At 58.0% G+C, this 22,671-nt stretch overlaps 1 protein-coding gene and 1 non-coding gene across 11 annotated transcripts; both read left to right on the top strand.

Annotated features, from left to right (window-relative positions):
- The first annotated feature begins 1,602 nt into the window (after positions 1-1,602).
- Positions 1,603-22,637, top strand: DGKK (diacylglycerol kinase kappa). 10 transcript variants are annotated; one of them, XM_077186180.1, is made up of 30 exons: positions 1,607-1,890; positions 2,797-3,041; positions 11,934-12,044; positions 12,160-12,240; positions 12,468-12,572; positions 12,781-12,913; positions 13,100-13,206; positions 13,629-13,754; positions 13,903-14,005; positions 15,474-15,636; positions 15,733-15,841; positions 16,010-16,149; positions 16,285-16,366; positions 16,854-16,945; positions 17,208-17,307; positions 17,555-17,795; positions 18,026-18,124; positions 18,235-18,334; positions 18,708-18,815; positions 19,268-19,364; positions 19,443-19,550; positions 19,690-19,803; positions 19,936-20,070; positions 20,156-20,322; positions 20,443-20,560; positions 20,648-20,734; positions 20,842-20,943; positions 21,023-21,125; positions 21,602-21,771; positions 22,189-22,637. In XM_077186180.1, the coding sequence occupies exons 2-30, from the start codon at positions 2,844-2,846 to the stop codon at positions 22,261-22,263; spliced, it is 3,474 nt and encodes a 1,157-aa protein (XP_077042295.1). In that variant the 5' UTR covers positions 1,607-1,890; positions 2,797-2,843; the 3' UTR covers positions 22,264-22,637. The 10 variants fall into 10 exon arrangements, with proteins under 10 accessions (XP_077042301.1, XP_077042298.1, XP_077042295.1 ...); XM_077186179.1 differs by having other exon boundaries at positions 19,271-19,364; positions 20,827-20,943; XM_077186177.1 differs by having other exon boundaries at positions 1,609-1,890; positions 20,827-20,943.
- On the top strand, positions 4,314-4,409 carry LOC129126046 (small nucleolar RNA SNORA17). The gene has a single exon (XR_008535032.1). It is a non-coding gene; the product is annotated as a small nucleolar RNA SNORA17 (small nucleolar RNA).
- Positions 22,638-22,671: the final 34 nt, after the last annotated feature.

The raw sequence follows: 22,671 nt of genomic DNA on the forward strand, positions 1-22,671 counted from the left end.
GCTTCCTGTCCCTGCACTGGGGCAGAATGGCCCAGAAGGAAGGAAGGGATATGGGGCTCTGCTAGCATGGATCCCAGAGCAGTAGTGGGTGAGAGATGAGTGCAGGGGCCCATGCAACACTGTGGAATGGAAAGTGAGGCCAGAGTTTCTCTCCCCAGATGTTTGGTGGCACACCCCCCTGTGTGCATGCATGTGTGTGTGCTCCAACACATGTTCCAGGGCATGCTCTATGCAATCACACCTCTGTGGGGCTATCTGCATGCATGCACACCACAGAATCAAAGAAAGGTTTGGGGTGGGAGGGATCATTGAAGGATATTCTGTCCAATCCTCCCTGCCATGGGCAGGGTTAGGGTTAGGGTTAGGGTTAGGGTTAGGGTTAGGGCAGGGACATCCTCCAGGGATGCCAGGTTGCTCCAAGCCCTATCCACCCTGTCACTGAACACTTCTAGAGATCGGCCAGCCACAGCTTCTCTGTGCAGCCTGTGCCAGTGCCTCACCACCCCCATGAAAAAGGATTTCCTCTTTCTGTGCAATCCAAACACACCATAAGTCACTTTAAAACTGATGCCCCTTGTCCTGTCTCTACATGCCCTGTGAAAAACTCTCCTTTTGGAAGCCCCTTGATATCCTGAAATGCTACTTTAAGGTCTTACTGGAGCCTTGTCTTCTACAGGCTGAACAACACCATATCTCACAGTCTGTTTCCACAGTAGATAGTTTTCAGCCCTCAGAGCATCTCTGTGGTGTTCTCTTGACTCACTCTAACAGCAGCACATCCTCCTTGTGCTGGAGACCCCTGATCTGGAGCCAGCACTCTTGGGCATGTCACCAGAGGACAGTAGAGCAGATAGGGAGAAGCTCCCTCCCTCATCCTGCTGCCCTCACCAGAGGACAGTAGAGCAGATAGGGAGAAGCTCCCTCCCTCATCCTGCTGCCCACCCTGCGGGAGATGCACTCAGGACATGGGTGGCCCTCTGGGCTGCCAGCACATTTGTGTGCATGTGGAAGTGTGTGTACAACTAAAGTGTGTGGCAGCATCTGTGTATGTGCTCGGCCGTGCCTCCATGTAACGCCATATGCCCATATGGTTGCATGGCAATGGTGCACATGCTCACATGTGTGTGGGGTGTGCGTGTGGGTATGTGCACAAAAATGTGCGTGGCCACAGGGTGAATGCTCACCTGTGCAAGCGGTGTGCCTGCCCTTGTCCATGTGAGGAATGCACAAATATGTCCACAGTGGCAGTGCACGTGCTCGCCCATGCCCACATGGATCTATGTGCAGGCACAGGGTTCATGCCTGGGGTGCGCAGGCATGTGTGATCTGTGACTGCTTGTGCATATGCCTATGTGGACGGTACACACGCATGTGCGGCTGTGATGCCTATGCATGTGCTGGCCCTGCCCACGTGGGTGGTGCATACACAAGTGCACTGCAGTGGTGCATGTGCTCTCCCGTGCCCATGCATGTATCCATGCGAGGGGAGCATGCGTTTGTGCACGGTGGAAGCCGTGTCTCCCCGTGTATGTGTGAGCCTGTGCACACGTATGTGCGTGAGCACACCCACACCGGGTGTGCCCGCCGTGCCTCCGTGGGCGGGCAGCGCACACGTGCGTGCACGAGCTCTCCCGTGCCCGCGCGGGTGCCGCACACGGATGCGCGCGGGGGCGCGCGGGTGCCCGCTGTGCCCGCATGCTCGGGGCCGTGCGTGGGCCGCCCGCGCCGCGCAGCAGCGCCCGCCGTGCCGAGCAGGCCGGGGCTTGCGGCAGGGGCAGGGCCGGGGCCGCTTGCGGAGGCACGTCCTGGCGGGGCCGGGGGGCCTGCGGACGGCGGGCCGGAGAAGGAGCGACCTTGCACCAGCAGCGGCGGAGGCTCGGGTCGTGCAAGGTGTGTGCGGGGCGGGGGACGCTCCGCCTTCTCCGTCCCGGGCGTGCTGCGGGATGCTCAGCGGGCATCCGGCACCCGGCAGCCCTAGGGCTGGAGGAGGCAATGCACCTGGGAGGGGGGGGGGCGCGGGCCGCAGCACTGCCCTCACTCCCTCCCCTCTCCCCGCAACGCTTGTTGCTGCGCCGAGAGACGGCACCGCGGTTGCCGGCAGCCGCGCGGAAGGGGGAGGGGCGCGGCGGAGCCGGCCCGTGGTAGGTGCGTGGGGCCCGGCTGCCGTCCAGGCTCGCTTGTTGAGGTAGGTGCCTCTCCCAGTCCCTCCTCAGCCTTCGGGGCCGGCAGAGATGCCACGGCTTCCCCCGCATGCGGGAACCCCACGCTCCCCCATCCATCCCAGCCCACCCGCAGTCACCTGCTCAGGGCTCGCGACCCATGGGCGCAGGAGGTTCACCCATCCCTTCCCAGTTGCCGGAGCCAGACGGATGGCGGGGTCCAGCTGCTGCTTTTCATGGAGATCCCTGCGCTGTCCCCGGCCACACAGCACAGCCCAGCACCTCGGGGGTGGGCAGCAAGGAGAAATAGCACAGGCTGCGGGAATGGCTTCCACCCCTCTGTGCACCAACGTACCAATGCCCGAGCATGGGGCAACCACAGTCTCCTGTGCCCAAGTCAGGGACAACGTTGGGATGCCAGATAGGCTGAGGAATAGTTGGGACACTGATAAAAAGGCAACGAAGGAAAACTTTGCCTGCAAGGGGGCCACCCTGAGTGTCATTTCTGGGCAAGGATGCGCCATCTCCCTTGATTTTCAGGGCTGCACCTCCCAGCTAGCAGAGCCTTACAGGATGAGGGGTCATGCATGCCTCTTCAGGGCTTTTCCTCCATTCCTATGTGTCCTTGTCCTCTCAGGGCTGTCATCAGGGGCTGCAGAGCTCTGAGCCAAGCCAGATTGGAAGATGGCTGAGAAGCTGGTGCCTGGGGACCTGTTCTCGAGGAAGACCCGGGAATCAGTGTCATCCCTGGACTTGGACAAGCTGGCACCCATCTCACCCGAGGCTGGTGGTGAGGAGTCATCCGACAGCGAGGGCGAGCAGGACGACAGTTCTCACAAGCTCATCCGGAAGGTTTCCACCTCGGGGCAGATGAGAAGCAAGGTCAGGGGTGGGGGATGCCAGTGGTGAGGGACTGGCTGGATGTGGGGTCACTGCTGAGGACAAGGCAGGGGAGTTTATGAGGGTGTAAATGAGTACCAGGTTCTTGCTGCTGGCAGACTTGGCCCAGCCACAGCTGGCAGGGTTCTGGCCCCCTGTGTCCTGTGGGAGGGCACATAGAAACATGCAAACCCCACAGTGGTAGTGTCAGCATTGGTCCCATGGGGCTGTGAAGCACGGATTTCATCCCACTATTCAGGAGCAGGGTGTCTCCCATACCCAGAGAGCCCCTACCACATTGCCTTCATGCTGCATTTGTATCCCCTGGGTTCCCCTTACCTGTCCCTGGAAGAAGAGGACTCTTTTTAGGATGCTCCGTGGATGCTCTGGGACTGAGATTTAGGGTCATGACAGTTTTGTAGGCTCCTCGGATCCCACACCCTGCTGCAGGCATTGTGTGTGTAGGGCTTGGTGGGTGGCAAAATGGAACCATGCATCTTTCCTAGTGCCCTAGATCAATTTTGCTGTGCTAGCTCCCCTGCAGGTCCCATTCCCACAGATCTAGTCCCCAGTGGTGGTTTGCTGGACAGATGGGAACACCTTTGAGGTTAGACATGACACTTATATTTCCCAGCCACTAGCATGACAGCAGCTGGAGTGTGTGTGTGTGTGTGTGTGTGTGTGTGTGTGTATCACAGTTTGCTCAGAAAAAGCTATTTTGATAGCTTACAAAATTTACAAGATTACCCCTACAAAATATGGGGTGTGGTGCCTTCAGCCAAACAGGAGTGCATGGTCAGAGGTCCCAGGTCAGGGACCTCTGTGAAATGCAATGCAGGCAGAAATAACCTGGGCCGAATGGCCAGGTAGGATGTGGGGAGAGAAGGAAGTTTGGGGGGACATTATGGGGAGGGAGGATGCAGACACAGTGCTTGAAGGATGCTCTGGATGACATGCTGGTCCTTTGCATCCACCTTTCAGCTGCGGGAAGGAGGTGGTGGAATGAGTCAAGGCAGTGCCTGCAGTGTTGGGTGGCACACGGGGGCTGCTAGAAATCCCCCTACAGCCAGCTTCCGGTGTCAGCCTCTCCTCAGTGGGGATTTCGTGGCTGTGCTGCTCCGGGGTGGGGGAGAGCTCTGAAAACACAGCATAGGAATGTAGTTGTGGAGAAGAGGGCTATTACTGGACTCTGGTGTTGGGTGCTGAGGGCATGAGGAAGGGGAATGAGGCAGTGTGGGTCTGATGGCAGCAGTGGATATGCTTGGGGCTGGGGCAGGCTCCCCTCCTGCTGTCCCTGTCTTGGCTGTTGTGCCAAGCCTGGTGCACTGGCATGAGGTGGGGCAGAGGATACTTGCTCAAGGGTATGGAAATTGCATGCTCCCAACCTAGCACTGTGGGGTTTTTCCACTTGGCAGAAGAGACTTCTGGGGCATGGGGCATTGAAGGGGCTCTTATTGAGTCCCTCTGGCTGCTCAAGGAACATACCTCAATTTTCCCTTCTTTGAAGCAGGCTGGCATCAACTCTGCCCTCTCCAAGTTGGCTGCCTAGTGGGTGAAGAGGGCTATGCTGGGTGCAGGGTGTTGGGGAGGAGGCACAGTGGGAAGCCAGGCCAGTGTGTGGGATCATGGGGATGCTTAGTTCTGTGTATGAGCCCTCAGCATCCTTCTGGAAGGGTGCTAGAGTTTGCCATGCAGCACTTGCCATGCTGTGGGGCACAGGGACATCACAGGGAGCCATCAATGCCAGGAAGTCTGAGGGGAAGGGGCAGATGGCTGGGCTATGCCCATGTCCTACAGCAGCAGCACAGGAACATGAGCATGCTCTGAGCCACAGCCCAATCGCCAGAGCCCCCTGTACCACCAGCAGGTTCTGGCCTCATTGCTGAGCGGCTGCATGTGGGGAAAGGCTGTCTCTCTGCCTGCTGTGGTTGCTGCCCATATCCTGCTTGGCATCAGCAATTAGCCATGCAGGAGGTCATGCTGTGCAGCATGTCAGGGGAGGCAGGTGGCATGATGGATGAGCAGGTGGAAATGACATGTCTGGGCTAACAGCCCATGGAACTAGGGGAGAGAGTGAGAGCTGGCAGGGCTGGAACTGAAGGGGCCTGAGAGTGAGCTGTGTATGCCTCCCCTGCCACCTCTGTGTTTTCAGTGTCGGGGTTCAGTGTTTTTCCCAAGGATGCCTTTGCCCTGGTCCAGATGGACAGGACTGCACTTGCCAGCCTGGCATCTGGTTGGATGGACTCCTTCCTTTCCTACGGAGATGAGGGTTTTTGGATGACATTGCTGCTGCCACCCAGGTCAGGCTTACAGCCCTGACATGGCACATGTGCTGCCTGTCACTCCAGCCACAGCCACAGGGTGTGTGCCATGGCAGGCACCTTCCTGAGTGACACCCCTGTCTTGACATCCTCGGCACCCAGGTGGGGCTGGGGCAGGGAGAGGGAATCATTGCCTGCACCCCAGGGGCAGGTACCTAAAGAACACAGTTTATAAGGGAGAGTTCAGTGCCAGAGTGGCAGCTCCTGAGACAACAGGTGGTGGGGCATCAGGTTTGGGTCATATGTGGTGGGTGGGGTGCTTGAGAGGGTCTAAAGAAGCCTGCCATGTTGGGGGGCTGGGAAAGGTCAGGACCCCCACCCCATCCACACTGACTGGGGAGACCTTGGTGTCTGGTGATGGAAGCAGGCAGCTTCTCCCACTCCAGGATGTTGTCCAGCCCCTGGGACAGGAATAGGTGAGGATCATTTTGGGATCTGTTGAATCCTTCTGATTGCTGCTCCCCAGTTCCAGTGCTTCTGCACTCTGAATGTTCATGCACCCACATCCCTTTGTCAAGCCTCCACATCAATCACATCCCCCCCACTCCACACCTCCAGGCTGGAACTATGGACACCCTGTGGGGTGCTTTGTGCCAGCATTGCTGTGGGGGCGGCAAGGTCGTTGTGCTCAGTGACAAAAACAACTGTCAGATGCAGGTGTCCCTACTGGACTGAAAGGCTCCAGGATGGATGGAGTCTTGCTGACATTCCCCAACCCCGCCTCCCCCCCCCCCGCCCCCCCCCCCCCCCCCCCCCCCCCCCGCCGCCAATCCTCCTCAGTGCATCTGGGGGCTGCCAGTTGCCTGTACCAGGTTTTAGGTGTGCAAGTGCAGAGTGGGAGAGGGATGTGATGCTGTTTCCCAGCACTGGTTCCCTTAGGGCTGGGCTTGGAGAGAAGGTGAAGGGGAGAGAGGGGCTGGTTCTGGGGCTCACCAAAGCATTTGAGTTGATGGGGGTGGTGGGTCACATCCTGCTTGCGTGTCTGGGGTGTTCATTCCTCGGCACTGCCTCAGCACAAGCTCTCCCAGCAGCTGCCTCCCAGAGTGGATGCAGAGAGTGACCCAGCAGTGCTGTTTGGTTCAGCAAGTGACAGGTCCTGAGGTGATTGCACCAGAGCTGGGAGGTAGGGGTATCAAGGGGAACACAGCGGGGTGCATGCCAGGGATCCAGGGTTGCCTGTGGCATGGGAACAATGTTCATGGCCATGGTGGGCAGGGGTAACCATGGCTTGTCTGCTGTTTGGAAAGGGGAATCCTGTTCCCGAATTCCTGATCTTGAGATACATCACAGCTGTTTGGTGGGGCTGAGGGACCCATCAGAATACTCCCATGGGGCTCAGGGAGGTCAGTGGGGTTATTGGTACCCTTGTCCTTGCTGCAGGTATTGAGCATCCTGCAGGCTCAGAGTGCCCTAGGAATGAGGCAAGCTGTACCTGTGCATATTGGGGTGTTGGGCAGGTGTAGGGAGCCTGGTGAGGCAGTGCTATAGAGCCAGGCTGTGGGGAATGTTGCCCACTGAGTGCTAAACCCTGGCCAAAAGATGAAGAAAGAAGGTAGAGCTGGCTGGGGTCAGGCGTGGAAACCTTTCTTTTGCAGCAAGAGGATGGACCATGGCTCCTGGGCAGTGCACCCTCTAGACTTGATGCTGGTGGGACACTGGAGCATCTCTCATACAGAGAGAGCCTGGGAGAGCTGGGACTGTTCAGCCTGGAGGAGAGACTGTAACCACGGAGTCCCTGGTTTTTGAAAGGGAGGGTGCAGCAAAGGGGGAACCAGGCTCTTCTCAGTGGCGTCTGCCAATGGACAGAAATGAAAAAATAGGAAATTGCACCTCAACACAAGAAAACACTGTCTGAGACCAGAGAGGCTGGGCTTGCTCTCATTAATCAGGGCCCACCAAGTTAGTGCCTGGGGTGTGAAGATAGCCCCACTGTCACTAGCCGGATGTTTGTGAGGTTTCTCAAGCACTCTGCCCTCTCCATGCTAACTTTTTCTGTTATGTGAATGTCGTTCTGGTCCATCAGCTCTTTCCCACTCCTGCTGGGCAGAGTGGGAGGGCTGTGCCCACCAGCATTGGGGCACAAAGTGCAGGGGTGAACTAGTAAAGGTTGGCCTGATGTGGGATGCTTGCAAGCATGATGCTTGGGGACCAATGTGGCTGTAGATAGGGAAGAATGACCTCATTTCTAAAAAGCAGCTGCTGGATAATGTGTTCTAGGGGGGTTGCCTTTCTTCTAGGGGCTCCTTTCCTCATTCCTCTCCTCCTGTTAATTGTCTGCTGCCTTTTAATGGTCTTGTCAGGACTGGTGCTAGAATCTCCTTTTAAGCATCCACCCAGCACAGGGAAGGGATATTGTGGTTGGTCCTGCAGTGGCAGAAAGCTCCATCCTCTGGGAGCAGCTGAGCCTGTGGGGCCATAGCACCTGTCAGGCACCAAGCCCCTTGATTGCCCAGTCCCGGAAGAGCTCTGCTGTGTCACAATGCTTGATAAGGTTTCCGACTGACTCCAGCCTGTGGGGTGCCTAGCAGCTGGTGGAAGCCCTGCAGCTGGGCTGTTTGAGGTCTGCCAGCTTTGCTCTGCCTGGTGCCTGCTCGTCCTGGTGCCTGCTGGCTCAGCTAGGGGATGAGCTCTTATGCAACTGGACCCCAGCTTGTGCCCAGTGGGCTGCTGCACTTGGAGCAGGAGGGTGGCTGCCTGGAATGATGCTGGTGCAATGCAGGTCGGTGTGTTGACAAGTTATCCTCTTTCCCCTGTCCTCCTACTGGGTGAGGCATCGTGTGGTCACAGGGACAAGTATATCCCTTCAGGAGTGGTGTAGGGTGGCCAGCTGTGTGGGCAGATAGTGTGGTGCTCAGGAGGCGTATGTTACAGCATTCCTGGGTAACAACCTTCCTGGCTCTTCTCCAGGCACTGCTTCGCTGTCCAAGCCGATCCCAGCAGGAAAACCCTCCTGCCCCAGCTGTGGTCAGGCCTGGATTCACAATGGGCTCTTGCCAGGAATGGTGGTGACAGAGCTGGGAGAGTGGGGTAACAGAACAAAGCAGCATCCTGGGGCTCTGCTTTAGGGCTGAAGGAAGGGCCGGCATTTCGGGTTGTAGCCTGACCTGGAAGAATCCCTGGACTGCGGTTCAAACCCCCTGCTTGTGCCAAGCACACAGGCAGCCTGTGGCATGATGGCCTCTGGAAACCAGCCCAGTCCTGGCACAGCACGTGGCTGGCCATCCTCCCAGGGCCATTTTTACCCCATTTGTGTCCCCTCTGAGGCTCTGCTGCCACTTCAGCTGCATCTGACCTGGAGGTGGTAGTATGTCTGCAGACACCGTATGGTTTCATTCTCACCTTTCCCTTCCTGCCCTGTGCCTCTGTGATCCCCCCAGTGCTGGTGCTGAGCCCCCTGGGCTGGAGAGAGCAGGGAGGGACCTCGGGATGGGGCAGTGGAGTGCTGGGACAGAGCCCTACAGGGGAGCTGGTGTCTGGCTGATTGCTGGGCAGGTTATATGTGGCTCTGGGTGTGCCGCCTTGGTTGCCGAGGTGAGACCAGCTCTGGCTTTGCTGAGGCTCCCTGCAGTGCTGCCTGGGGCTTTCCAGAAAGAAAAGCTGTGGTTGGAGTGAGTGGAGCAGCTTGGATTTGTTTTAGGGTGTGGGTGGCACACTGTGTTTTACAGCTGTGCAATGACTAGTGCAGAGCTCCCAGCCCAGTGAGCCAATGCTCCCATTGTCCCCAAAACTCTCCAGGAAGAAGAGGCAGTCCCTGTGCTACAGGTGCTCAGCTCCAGCTCTTTTGAGCTCTAGGGTACCTAACAGCCACTTACTATACAATTGTGGTGACCCTGGTGCTCTGGACAGGGCTTTGGGGAGCTGGCACAGCAGGGGTGATGCCACCCTGGCATGGCCTGCCTGCCCTTGCCATTGTCACCCCTTTCCTGTTTGCAAAGAGGAAACACTGACTCACCCAGCAATGGTGCTGCAGCATGCATTCCCACTGTGTGGCTGGGCCTGCTGCTGGCCTTGGCCATCAGGTGCCTCTCAGGTGTCCTTCTGTTGTTCATTGCAAAAGCAGAGGTCCAAAACCATGGAGCCACTTGGGAGCTGCTCCCTGCCCCAACAGCTGGAGCAGGTGCTCCTGGCTGAGACCCATGTCAAAAAATGAGGTAGGTGAGTGGCTTACCACAGTGAGATCCCAAAACAGCCCTCCATCACCCCAGATTTGTGTGCCTGCCCAGGCAGCGTGGGACAGCTGGACTCCAGGGCTTATTTTGGAAAGGGGACCTGCCTTATTTTCCCCAGGGAGGGGTTGTCTGGCCCCATGTGGGCACCAATGGAACCTGTACCACGTGGCATCACACACCAGGGGTGATGGAGCCTGGATGGGCAGCTGCTTACCTGAGGAGTTGTGCAGCAAAATGCTGCACATGGCAACACAGAGGGCTTGGGCTTTGATGCCCAAAGCAGCCCACAAGGGTGGGTGTGGGGAGAGGTGCCCCCTGAGCTTCTCTGCACCAATTTTGCCACCCCATGTTGGGATGGCTAGGGATTAGTCTGCACTGGTGGAAAACTGAGGCACAGTCCCCCCAGCCGTGGTATTGGAAGTGTTGTGGTGAAGGTGGGAGAGCTCTCATGGGTGTGGAGGTGAAGGTGGGAGAGTCTGCTTTTCAGGGCCGTTGCATTCTGTCCCTGGGAGGGCCAGGACTGTGACATCTTGGGGCTGGGTGATGACTTTTTGCTGCTGTTAGGAGCTGCTGCTGCTGGGGGTGTTTCAGCTCTGACCCTCCTTTGCAGGAGTGGGTGCCACCCTCCTAGGCAGCCAGTCCTTGCTGTATCCTACCACACACGTGGCCCTGGAGCCAGGCAGAGTGCCCATGCCCAGCTGGCTCCAGCCCCTGCTGTGATAGCTCTGAGGCGCCATCGTGGACGGGCCCCTTCTTCCTTCTCATTGTCATCCTTTTCTTCCAATGGCCCCCTCGACCTTCACCGTCACAGCTCCTGACACCACTCCTTGCTGTCACACACTGCCTGTCCTTTGCAACAACAGCAATGACTGCAGCAAACACAGAACCTGTGCCTGATGAGTGCAGCCAGGTGTGGTGGATGTGGTGTTTGGGGCTGGATCCCACCAGGCTATGGCAGGACCCTGGCTTGTCTCCTGGTCTGGGACAAGGACTGCTAGGGTGCATGATTTGTGTGTGGATCTGAGGTCACAGCTGGACCCCACTGGAGGGATCCCTCTGCGCTCTCACAGCTGAGAGGCTAGGAAAAGGACTCAGTGTGCCCCGGGGTGCTGGCACCGGGGACCGCTGGGCAGTTTGAACCTGCACTGACATTCTGAGGCATCATGGTGATTGATTGACTGCAGCCAAACTCTGCAGCAGTCTTGGGAAGTGATAAAGGCTTAAAACATCCCTCTTCAAACTCCAAGCTGGAAGAGAGCAGGGAACAATGTGGTGGGTGCCCCAAGGAGGTTCAGGAGGGTTACGCATTTGAATAGTTGAAGCTCAGGGAGCACCCCAGATGGCATTTTAGCTTCTTTGTGAAGGCTTCTGCTATTCCTGGTGCTTTGGCCATCTGGTTCAGACCCATGGGGCAGTAGATTAAGGCTGAGACCTGGGGCTGGTGTGTTTGCAGGCTGATGGGTGCCTGACTGCCACCTCTTGCAGCACATGGGTTGGCACAGGAGTGCAGAGCCCCGCCATGCTTCCCTCGCTTTGCCCTCATGCCCTGTGATAATTTGCTGTTAAATGTGGCTTGTCATCATGTGCCTGGATTGGATACAACCACTGTGGCAGCTAATTGCAGAGAAGCAGCTGAACAGAGCTGCCGGTGGTGTTTAAAGAAGATACAATCAAAGATGAGGCAGTGCCAGAGCATCTCTGCCACCTCTTTCAGGCTCATAGCCATGTTGCAAACACTAATTAATTGAGTCTTGTAAACACCACTGTGAGAAGGGTAAATATTGGCAGGTGCTGTGTTTCGGGGAGGGCAGAGAACAGGCAGCCAGGTTGCAGCGATGCACTGTGCTGCAGGGGATGCTCTGCCTGCTGCAGACTACCCTCAGCCCCAGGTTGTCCTCTCCAGGGGCTGTGGGGGCAAAGCAGAGCTGCCTGCACTCCGGTTCTGCTCCAACTCTGCTCTCCAAACCGGCTGGGGCTGCAGTGCCCAGGTAATGCCATTTTGAAGATGCAGTTGCTATCTCTGGGGCACTAGTCTCCTCTTAAAGGAAGCTCTGCTGGCTCCAGTTCTGCCCTTGGCTTCTAGGGAGCTGCAGCAGGGTGAGGATCTCCAGGCACTACCCTGGGGATGGAGAGGAAGAATCAGCAGTGGAGCCTCTGCACTGCTGGAGACCTGCATCTTCTAGTCCTGCCATGCCCAGCAGCATCCTTCCAGATCACAGGCAGTGCCCAGTGCCCAGGTGATGGTAGGCAGGGAACATAATTTGCCCTGCTACATGCAGCAGAGAGTGAGCCCCAGAATGTCCAATCTGTGCTCCTGGGGACCCGGGGACTGGTGTCACAGGGGAAAACGGTGGCTTTGGTGATCCTGGGGGCTACAGGAGCTCAGGACACTGTGGTCTCTGCAGAAGAGCGTAAAGGAGGGGCTGTTGCTGAAGCAGACGAGCTCCTTCCAGAGGTGGAAGAGACGATACTTCAAGCTGCGAGGCAGGACACTTTATTATGCTAAGGATGCCAAGGTAGGCTGGAGGGTGCTTCCAACATGCCCAGTTTGGGGGGGACCTGAGCTTGCCAGCCCAGGAGGGGACAGAGATCCCTGCCTGGTGGACTGGGGCTCTGGTTCCTCCCTCGCAGTCCCTGATCTTTGATGAGGTGGACCTGTCTGATGCCAGTGTGGCCGAGACCAGCACCAAGAACATCAACAACAGTTTCACGGTGAGGGAGGTGTGGGGCTACCAACTGCACCCTGTGGAGACGTCGGAACCATGTGGGGAGGCACTACAGACCTCCCTCATCCCCCCAGAGCCATGGAGCACTCCATAGCATGGCCTCCTGCTGCTTGAGGTGGCACTGGTGGGCCACAGATTGCTGGGGTCTGTGCTGGGTTCTGGCTGGCCTGGCAGTGGCCTTGCGAGAGAACGTGGGGATGGTGGCTGTTGCAGGTGATCACGCCATTCAGGAAGCTCATTTTATGTGCGGAGAACCGGAAGGAGATGGAGGACTGGATCACGGCCCTGAAATCTGTCCAGAAGTGGGAGATCCATGAGGTGATGTGGGCAGGATGCTGAATGGATCTGTATTTGTGTGTGGAGTATGTTTCCCTCTGTGTGCCTTTGATTGCCAGAAAAGAGCTGTTGCCCTTGGCATAGCTCCACAAGGAGGACAGGAATTGGGCTGGGGGGACTCGGGATGCCAGGAGAGAGGGAGTGCCGGCTGAGGGTGCCAGGCACTAATGGGGCAGGGCTGTGTCTCCAGGCCACACAGTTCAACATGGAGCACTTCTCGGGCATGCACAACTGGTACGCCTGCTCCCATGCCCGCCCCACCTTCTGCAACGTGTGCCGTGAAGCTCTTCCAGGGGTCACCTCCCATGGCCTCTCCTGTGAAGGTCAGTGCTGGCGTCCTGCTGGGAGGTGGGCAGGAGTTGGCATCAGGGCAGGGCAGCCTCTCAAGGCTGGGCCAGAGCAGGAGTGGTGCAGGGTGATGCCCACTGCCCAGATGCAGAGAGGTTTGGGACCAGGGATGTGCATGTCATGGGGACCTTCCCTGCTCCTCACTGCTCCCCCCCATGCAGTCTGCAAGTTCAAGGCACACAAGCGCTGTGCCGTCAGAGCCACAAACAACTGCAAGTGGACGACTCTGGCCTCCATCGGCATTGAAATCATCGAGGATGAGGATGGGGTAAGCAGGGGAGTCCGTTTTAGGCATCCTGGTAGGACAGATCCTCCATCAGAACTAGCCTTGCTGTGCCCAAATCAGGAAGCAGGAAGAAACTGTAGCTGTCCCCTGCACTGTGTGGCCTCTGGGCTTGGCTCTGCAGGGGTGTAGCTTGGGGACACCTCCTCTGGAAGCCTGTATCAGGATCCCTTTTTGCTGTCCGAGTGGGGCCACCTCCAGACATTTTCTGGGGATATGTCTGCCCTGCCTAACATGCTGATGGCTTCAAGCAGCCAGGTGGGCAGGGATGAGAGGACATGGGAGGGGTCCCAGACCCACCTTGCCCTGCTAAATGGCACCACTTCCATGGTGCTTGGGGAAAGAGGTGGCCTATGATCTTTCCCTCCAGTGTGCAGGATGCTATTGGTAGCTGCTCTTCTCTGCAGGTGGCCATGCCCCATCAGTGGCTGGAGGGGAACTTGCCCGTCAGTGCACGCTGTGCTGTCTGCGACCGGACCTGTGGCAGTGTCCGGAGGCTGCAGGACTGGCGGTGTCTCTGGTGCAAGGCCATTGTGAGAATATACGCACATACCCTGTCCCCACCCCTCTCCCAGCACAGACAGCACTGCCCCTCCTGTGTGCATCTCTGGGAAAGCTGATGCTGAGACTTTGGTGCTGTGTCCCCCCGCTCTGCTGATACAGGCATTCCTGCATTCCCAGGTTCACAGTGCCTGCAAGGAGCTCCTTGGCAAGAGGTGCCCCCTGGGCCAGTACAAAGTGTCCATCATCCCGCCAACTGCCTTGAACAGCATCGATTCTGATGGTGAGTTGGGGAGGGCACAGGGCTGGTCTGGTGGGGGGGACAGGCTCTTTGGGATAGGGCTCTGAGCTCTCTGAGGTCTTCTGGAGGCTTTGACTTGTTGCACTGTGCCTGTTTTGTGGGGCAGCAGGAACACTACCTTCAGTAGGCTCCAGAGTCAACGCCCTTCCCTTAGCTGAAGGCTGCTTGTTGCCTTGCACTCTGTTTCAGGGCTTGATGGTATTCTGTGGGCTTTGGGGTGGCATTTCTTGCCTTCATGTGGCTTTAGCTGCTCCTGCCAGGTCACCACTTGCAGTGGCTCAGGACATGGTGCCTCTGTGCTCTGATCAGCAGTGCCAACCCTGTACCCCTGAGGTGGGCTGTCCTGTGTTGCACCTCAATGGTTCAGCATCTCTCAAGGCAGGATAAAGCTCTTGCTTGGGTTATTTCTCAGTGTCTGAAGCTCAGCTGTTTTTTTGGTAGTGCAGAGCACAGCTTTGCCCTGGCACAGGACACCGCAGGGAGAAGCCATGTGGAGCGTGGGGGGACCCCCCCAGCTGTTTCCTTCTCCTGAGGGGCCCAGCTGGCCTCCGCTAAGCAAAATCTGTTCTTCTCCTCCGGATATTTCTTTCTTCATTCTTTACTGCTTTTCACCACTCAGCTCAGACAATAGCTCATTTGCCTTGTTACTCATTGGGATGCTGTCAGAGTAACCATCATGTGGCTGCTCCTCAGCTCCAGAGCCTCAGCTGCTGGTGGCTGATCCCTGGCAGCATCTCTGCCCTGTCCCTCTCCAGCAGCCCAGCCATCCATGGCTGTGACTGTTGCCCACCTGACTGGGAACAGCTTAGCAAGGCCTCAGTCCCCCCTTGTCTTGCCATGCTGTCCTGCTGCAGCATATGAGTACTGCTGGCAGCAAGCTTTTCCGCTGCAGCCCACGCTCTGACTCAGCAGCTCTCAGTGCTTTGTGTTACTGCTCTGCTGGGCTGGGAGTGGAGATGGAGCAGTGGCCAGGCAAGGAGGGGGGGGCTCTGGGGCTGTTACCCCCATGCTCCTGCTGTGGTGGGGGTGCTAGGGCTCCTGGTTGCAGCCCATGGGGCTCTAAGGGCAATAGCTGTGGGGCTGGTGCCAATGGCATGATGGCTGATATGGTCCCTGCTGCAGCATTGCTTGGTCTGCCAAGGGAAGAAGCCTGCAGACACCAGCCAGGGAACTGGGATAGACAAGAAGTGCCTGAGGCAGGTGCGGGCTCTGGGCCACCATCAATCCTACTCTGCCTTGGGCACATTTCTTTCCCCATCTCATTTCTTTAAAAGCATAGTGCTTCTTCTTCCCTCTGCCCCTCACTATCCCCCGGACATCCCCATCACTGCCCCTCCTGCCCCAGCACCTCACAGATTGGGCTTGGCACAGATGGAGTGTCCATACTCTGCTCTCCTGAAGTGTGTGTGGGCAGTGAGAGCAGGGGGTCATGTGTTTGGGCTTACTGCAGGTTTCTGGAAAGCCACCTGCCCCTCAACCTGCTCCAGCCCTCTCCTGGCCTTTGTCAACTCCAAGAGTGGGGACAACCAGGGTGTCAAGTTTCTGCGCAAGTTCAAGCAGTTCCTCAACCCAGCCCAAGTCTTTGACCTCATGAATGGGGGCCCACACCTGGGGTAAGCACCAGCCTGAGCACCCTGGAATTGCCTTGCTGGGATCCCAGTGGGCACCTGGCACAGCACCTATTCCCTCTCTCCTTGCCCGCCACCCAGGCTGCGCCTCTTCCAGAAGTTCTCCACCTTCAGAATCCTGGTGTGTGGTGGGGATGGCAGCGTGGGTTGGGTGCTCTCTGAGATTGATGCCCTTGGCCTCCACAAGCAGGTGAGTTGGGAGTGCCTGGCATTACTAGTGCAAGCTGGCACCATCCCCAGCACTGGCACACTCTGTGTACCCCAGGTGCTGCCAAGCAATGGGCACAGCAGAGTTGGGGGTGTCACAGGTGCCCTTGGGGGCTGCTCTGAGGCCCCCCACTCTGTCTCTCTCCTGCAGTGTCAGCTGGGTGTCCTGCCGCTGGGGACTGGTAATGACCTTGCACGGGTCCTGGGTTGGGGCAGCCTATGTGATGATGACACTCAGCTGCTGCAGATCCTGGAGAAGCTGGAAAGGGCCACCACCAAGATGCTGGACCGGTGAGCAGGGCATGGAATACATGTCTCTCTGTCCCTCCTACCCTGGCATCTCTTGGGAAGCCTGTCCCAGTTCCTTGCCTGTCCCTGTGCTAGGGGGCCAGGAGATGACAAGCAGCCATGGTCTCTGTTTGGCAGGTGGAGTGTGCTTACCTATGAGGCTCCCAAGCAGTCCCCCTCAGCACTGAAGGAGGAGGAGAATGGGGACTCCAACATCCAGGTGGGAACTGCTGGCATTTGGGGGCTTGAGATGGGGAGGGCAGGCTGGAGGGCAGGTTCCTGTTCAACCCAGTTCAGGGACACAGGGAGGGATGGCACAGGAAGAGGTTATTCTGAGGGTCCCTGGGGACTGGGGCTCTGAAGGGGCTGGAGTTGGCTGCATGCAATGAAATGACCCTGGCAGGTCTCAGCCTGGCATATGCAGTTGGGAGCAGGCAGAAGGTGAAGTAGAGCTAGCCTGCCACTGGCCAGCTGCTTTGGACTCTTCTGTGTGCTCCTGTTCAGCCCCTTGGTCCAGTTTCCCTCCTGATGTGACTGACCTTGCCTCTGCCCAGCAGCATGGGCATGGCTACCCTCAGTGGTGGGGAGTGGGCTGAATAAGGGCTGATCATCCCCAGTTCAAGGCTGGCTGGGCAAAGCTCTATCCCCGAGCAGGGCACATGGCAAGGTGGCAGGTGTCCAGCTGTCTCCACCTGTGTCGCCCCCAGGTCCAGATCTCCCATTACGCAGACTCTGTTGCCTTCCACCTGGCCAAGATCCTGGAGTCAGACAAGCACTCAGTGGTGATCTCCTCTGCAAAGTAAGGAGGGGGCTGTTGATGGGGGTGCCAGGAGCCCCTTTTTCTGGGCTGGGGCCTGTCCTCAGGACCACTGCACCCCCCGTGGCCAGGCTGTCTCAACTGGCCTCCAGCAGCTGCTGGCTGTGCTGGTGCCTGGCAGATAATGCTGGCTGTGCTGACCCTCTGGAGCAGCAGGTGTTATCCCAGCAGGTGCCCTGGCTGGCATCTGTGCCTCGCTGGCCATGCTGTGCCCCTCTTGACCTCCAGCCACTTCCCTTGGCAGGTTCCTCTGTGGCACTGTCAATGACTTTGTGACTGAAGTTGGGCGGGCTTACAAGAGGGCGACGGAGAACAAGCAGGAGGCTGAGCTGATGGCACGGAAGGTGTGTTGCAGGGGAGCTGGAGGGTTGGGTCAAGCTGGTGGCACAGCCTGTGAGCAGGGGATGGGCTGCTCCGCAGGCCTATGCCCTTGTTGAGCATGTATTGGGGTGTGCCATGCTTGGGGTGCCCAGACATGGGGTGTCCAGGTGCTTGGGGGTATCCAGGCACTCATAGTGCCCAGGGAAGCACCCAGCACTGGTGGGGGGCAGCAGCTTGTGGCAGGTACTGAGTGGGGTAGGTGTCCCACAGTGCGCCATGCTGAATGAAAAGCTGGACTCGTTGGTGCGGGAGCTGAATGAGGAAGCTCAGGCCATCATGGTCCCTGAAGAAATGGCACAGGCCACCCACGCTGATGTCAAGGACCAGGAGAAAGCTGGCAGCTTCAACCCCAACCCCCAGCCTCGCATCTTCAAATCCAAGGAGCAGCTCATGCTGCGGGCAAACAGCCTGAAGAAGGCCCTGCGGCAAATCATTGAGCAGACAGAGAAAGGTGAGGGAGTGGTGGGACCTGGCAGCTTCCCTGCTGCTGCAGCAACCTGGCAGGAGCTGTGAAGCCACACTGGGTTGGTGCTGGACCCATGTCTTTGTTCTCCCCTGGGATCCTTGGGATGGCAGCAGTGTCCCCACCCTGGGCCCTTCCTGGTATGAGCCCACAGGCCTGACATGAGGAGGGGCTACAGGGCTGCACAGACTCCCTGTCATGTCCCTCTTTGTATCCAGCTGTGGATGAGCAGAACAAGCAGACCCAAACCTACCAGGGCAGTGTGGGCCCCAGCAAGGATAGCTCAGAGGAGTTCAGCAAGGAGGAGGAGAAGCTCAGTAAGATGCCAGCAGGGCATGTGGCATTTTGTGGGGGCATGGGGGTGAGCTGTGGGATGGGCTCAGGGTGAGAACCCATGTGGCAGCTACCTCCCTGTCGCCCTGGCCAGGCTCCCGGCGGGTGACTGTGACCTCTGCGTCTTCCTCCATCATCCTGGACCGGCCAGACACCTTTGGCAGCTTGCAGTTCCCTGAAGACCCCAGCACCCTGTGAGTCAGGTGTTCTGCCTGCCCCGGAGCAGAGCTGTTACCATGCTACCCCTTTGAGGAGGCTGCTGCCCACCAGTGTGGCATCCCTGCTACCAGGCCCTCCTTGGCCAAGCAGTGCCCATGCTGGGGGAGCCTGCCTGTGGATGGTGCTTTGAGCTTGGTGTTCCCACCTGCAGGCAGGTCCTGGCTGTGCCATGGGTCTCCTGCCATGATGACTGAGGGAAATTAGCAGCCATCCCTGCTAGTTTTGGTCAGGCTTCCCAGTGCCAGCCGCTCTGCTCCAGTGGGTGTTACACCGCATCCTCTGGTGCCAACCCAAAGTCACCGATACGCAGGGGCTGCTCAACCTGCTTTCCCTCTTTGCTGATTTCAGACACTTCTTGGAGAAATGTGTCATGAATAACTACTTTGGCATTGGCCTGGATGCAAAGATCTCCCTGGAGTTCAACAACAAACGTGATGAGCACCCCAAGAAGTGCAGGTTGGCTGGAACACCTAGATTTCCCCCAGGAAAAAACATGTACCCCTGGCTTTCCAGTGCCATCAAGTTGCTGGGAGCCATGGGGGTGACTCAGGCCTACTGTGTTGGAGATCCTTCCTGCAGCAGATTTTGTACCTGCACCCATTGCTGGGATGAGCACCCCTTGGTGGCAGGCTGAAAACACCCCAGAAGGGGTGAAGACCTGAGGACTCGGTGGGATTTACTTGCTCTGCAGCTGGAGAGAGGGACATTGCCATGCTGGCGTGGAAGGGTCAAAATCTGGGTGCAACGTGCTGCACCTTTGGCTTTTCTGGGAGGTAGCAAGAATTGAGGAAACTAAGGTGGGGCCAGCCATCCGGGACTGTTCAGCACAGTGCCCCAGGAAGGGTGTGGAGCCTGTGACAGGCAGTGGGAAGCCCACAGCCCCTCATCTGTTCCACTTTGCCCCACAGCAGCCGCACCAAGAACATGATGTGGTATGGGGTGCTGGGCACAAAGGAGCTCCTGCAGCGCACCTACAAGAACCTGGAGCAGCGGGTACAGCTGGAGGTATAGGGCTGGGAAAACTGGGAAAGGGTGGGAGGGGCAGCGTTACAGCAGACCCCCAGGCTTAGCCCTCTCTTGCAGTGTGACGGGGTGCCTATCTCACTGCCCAGCCTGCAGGGCATTGCTGTCCTCAACATCCCCAGCTATGCCGGGGGCATCAACTTCTGGGGAGGCACCAAGGAGGACAATGTGAGTGTCAGTACCATGAGATGATTTGGGTGGTGTGATGTCCTTTCCCCAGTCCTAAGATACCCCAGGGCTAGGGTGTCCCTGCCTTGGGCACACATGGGGGAAAATGGATGTCTTCATGTGTAGTGATCCTCTACAGAACTTTGGGGCTCCATCCTTTGATGACAAGAAGCTGGAGGTGGTGGCAGTCTTTGGCAGCATCCAGATGGCTGTGTCACGGGTCATCAACCTCCAGCACCATCGCATTGCACAGGTAGCGCTGAGGTACCCTGCAGGACCACAACTAATGCCTGAACACTTTTGGGGCAGCAGTGGAGCCTGAGGCAGTGTGGCTCTGCTCAGCCTGGCAGCTATTGATGCCACCCCTGAGCTGTGTGCCCCACAGTGCCGTGTGGTGAAGATCACCATCCGGGGCGATGAGGGTGTACCTGTGCAGGTGGATGGAGAGGCCTGGATCCAGCCACCTGGCATCATCAAAATCCAGCACAAGAACCGAGCCCAGATGCTGACAAGGGACCGGGTGAGATTGAGGAGCTCAGCAAAACCATGCTGAGGGACATGGGGAGGTATGACAGTCTCAGAGGGGCCATGTCTGTCCCCCACAGGCATTTGAAAGCACCCTCAAGTCTTGGGAGGACAAGCAGAAAGGGGAGAGCTACCGAGCAGCCACACGGCCACGGCTCAGCTCCCAGCAGTCCATGGAGTACCTGACCGAGGAGGAGAGCAGCCTCTTGCAGCAGGTCTCACGGGTCGCTGAGACCCTCATTGCCAGGTCAGACTGTGGGAAGGGGAATATAGTGGGCACAGGGAAAAGGGAACTGTGCTGTGGCCATGCAGAGGTGCGTGCCCAGCCCAGGGGAGCCCTGGCAGCTCCAGCCCCTGTCACCTGCAGGATCCATGAGGCAGCCAAAGCTCACAAAGCCATGGAGCAGGAGCTGGCGCATGCAGTCAATGCCAGCTCCCTAGCACTGAGTGAAGCCCTCTCCCACAAAGCTGCTGGCACCTCAGAGGTGAGCGGGGACTGGGAGTGTAAGGCAGCCTTTCCCCAGGCCCCATGGGGCCCTGCCGCTCAAGGGATTACCCCCTCTTTGCCCCAGTTTCTCAGCAGGAATATGGCTGTGGAGATGGTGCTGAGCATCAAAGAGCTGTGGGCTGAGACCAGGGCATTCCTGGACGGGAAGGCGGTGAGTGAGGGACTGGAGAGCACCCAAAGCCTCTCAAGGCTGCTACCTCTGGGGGTGGCAGCAGGGTTGGGTATGGGCCCTGTCCCCCACAGCTGGACTCGCCGCAGGAGGAGGAGGCACTTCAGGGCCCTCTGAGTGTGCTGGGCCAGGAGCTGCAGCGGCTGCTGGACATCCACTGGCTGGGCCCTATTGCCCACCCTGCTGAGGAGGTGGGTGCACAGGGACCGGGGTCTGGCACAGCCCAGCCTCAGGGAGCTGTAGCATCCCACCAAGCCTGGCTTCTCACAGGAAGGTGCCAGCAAGGGAAGCTTTAAGCTTCGCCTCAACATCCCCAAGCCCAGGAAGGAGAAGGACAAGCTGCAGAAGCAGAAAGCCAACAGTGTGCTCCCAGGTAAAGTGAGCAGTGTGCCAGGAAGAGACAGGTGGTGCAGTCCATGCTAGAAAGGACCCCTCTGTGCTGACCTATACCTCAATCTCCTGTTCTGGGAATGCTGGGGAAGAATCCTCAAGAAAGGGGAACCTGGCTGCTTGAGGGTGGCACCCTTGTCACCAAGAGCCCCTTAAAGCTTTTTCTGGTATCAGACATGCAGAGCACCCCAACCCTATAATTCCTTGGCTAGGGGGAGAAGGGGGCTCTGGTACAACTCAGACCTTTGGGTAAGTCCCTTGTCCACAGCTGGGGGTCTGGTTGAGGGGGAGCAGCTCAGGTGCTCCATAAGTAAGCCAAGGAGAGGAGAGACCTCTGCAGCCCGAGCGGGCTGTGGCCTCTGGCCCTGCTGGAGTCAGGGGTGGGACGGGGTATGCTGTCTGCTGACCACAGGCTGCCATCACTGCTGCCTGCGCTGCTGTGTCCCACTGCCTCAACAGGCCCCAGCAGTCCACCACTGTGGTTTTCCTCCCTGCTAGCAGACAAGTGGGGCTCCGAGGAGGTGGCAGCTTGGCTGGAAACGCTTGGTTTAGGGGAATACAGAGACATTTTTGTTCGGCATGACATCCAGGGCTCCGAGTTGATTCTGCTGGAGAGGAGAGACCTTAAGGTACAACCCCCTTGTGCCTCCTGAAGGACTCCCAGCCCTGGGGAGCATGGTGTCCTCCATCCCTCCTCTCCCTATCCTTCCTGGTGGCAGGTTGGCCCTACATCTGGGTCTGCAGAGTTGAGCTTGTGCAGCTTCTGCACAGGGGCAGGGAAGCAGGGTGGCCTTGGTCCTCCAACTTGCAAGGCTCCATACACCTATCCAAAACAGTATCAGCAGTACCCAACCCTCAGCTGCATTCAGGCATGGGGATGTGCTTTTAAGAGGACAGTGGGCTTCAAGCAAGCACTATGCTCTAGCAAGGGAGAGCATGGGGAGCTGGGCTGTGCCTCATCCTCCAACCTGTGGCTTGTCTACCAGCAAGGGCCAAGAGCTGCAAGGCCCTGCAAATGCATCACCTCCTCTTTCTCTTTCCTGCAGGACCTGGGGATCACCAAAGTGGGCCATATGAAGAGGATCCTTCAGGCCATTAAGGAACTCAGCAACCTGCCCTAGGCTGACAGCAGGGCAGCAGCCCAGTCCAGGTGCTGGGTGGGTGCTGCCCCCAGGGAACAGGGGCTGGGTAGGGGAACAGGTCCCTGCCCTTGCCCCATATTTATGGAGCCCTCCCTGCTTGCCTCGCTTTAACTCTGTCCCAAGTGACCCTGGGGCCACTGCTTCTCCCCCAGCCTATGGGGCTGGGGACACTGAAGCAGAGGTCTACCCTGATAGGTGTGTGGTCTGACCACCAGTCCCGCCCCATCAGGGTCAGGTGGTCACCTGGGACCACCCGCTGTGTGCTCAAGCTGGAGCCAAAGCAAAGTTTCCCCTTCCCCATGTGGGTATTTATGCTGTGTAAATATTTGGAGAGAAGATACGCATTGCTGCTGCTTGCATAGTGTCATTACTAAGGGGAAGGTGGGG

This window comes from Agelaius phoeniceus, chromosome 14 (genome assembly GCF_051311805.1).
Source record: "Agelaius phoeniceus isolate bAgePho1 chromosome 14, bAgePho1.hap1, whole genome shotgun sequence".
In the NCBI taxonomy this organism is placed as follows: domain Eukaryota; kingdom Metazoa; phylum Chordata; class Aves; order Passeriformes; family Icteridae; genus Agelaius; species Agelaius phoeniceus.

Excerpts from the sequence above, each read along its gene's own strand:
- DGKK (XM_077186177.1), top strand. The coding sequence starts at position 2,844 with ATGGCTGAGAAGCTGGTGCCTGGGGACCTGTTCTCGAGGAAGACCCGG. Across the intron at positions 18,125-18,234 it reads CAAGGAGGAGGAGAAGCTCA|GCTCCCGGCGGGTGACTGTG; the intron begins GTAAGATGCCAG and ends CGCCCTGGCCAG. Across the intron at positions 18,335-18,707 it reads CCTGAAGACCCCAGCACCCT|ACACTTCTTGGAGAAATGTG; the intron begins GTGAGTCAGGTG and ends TGCTGATTTCAG.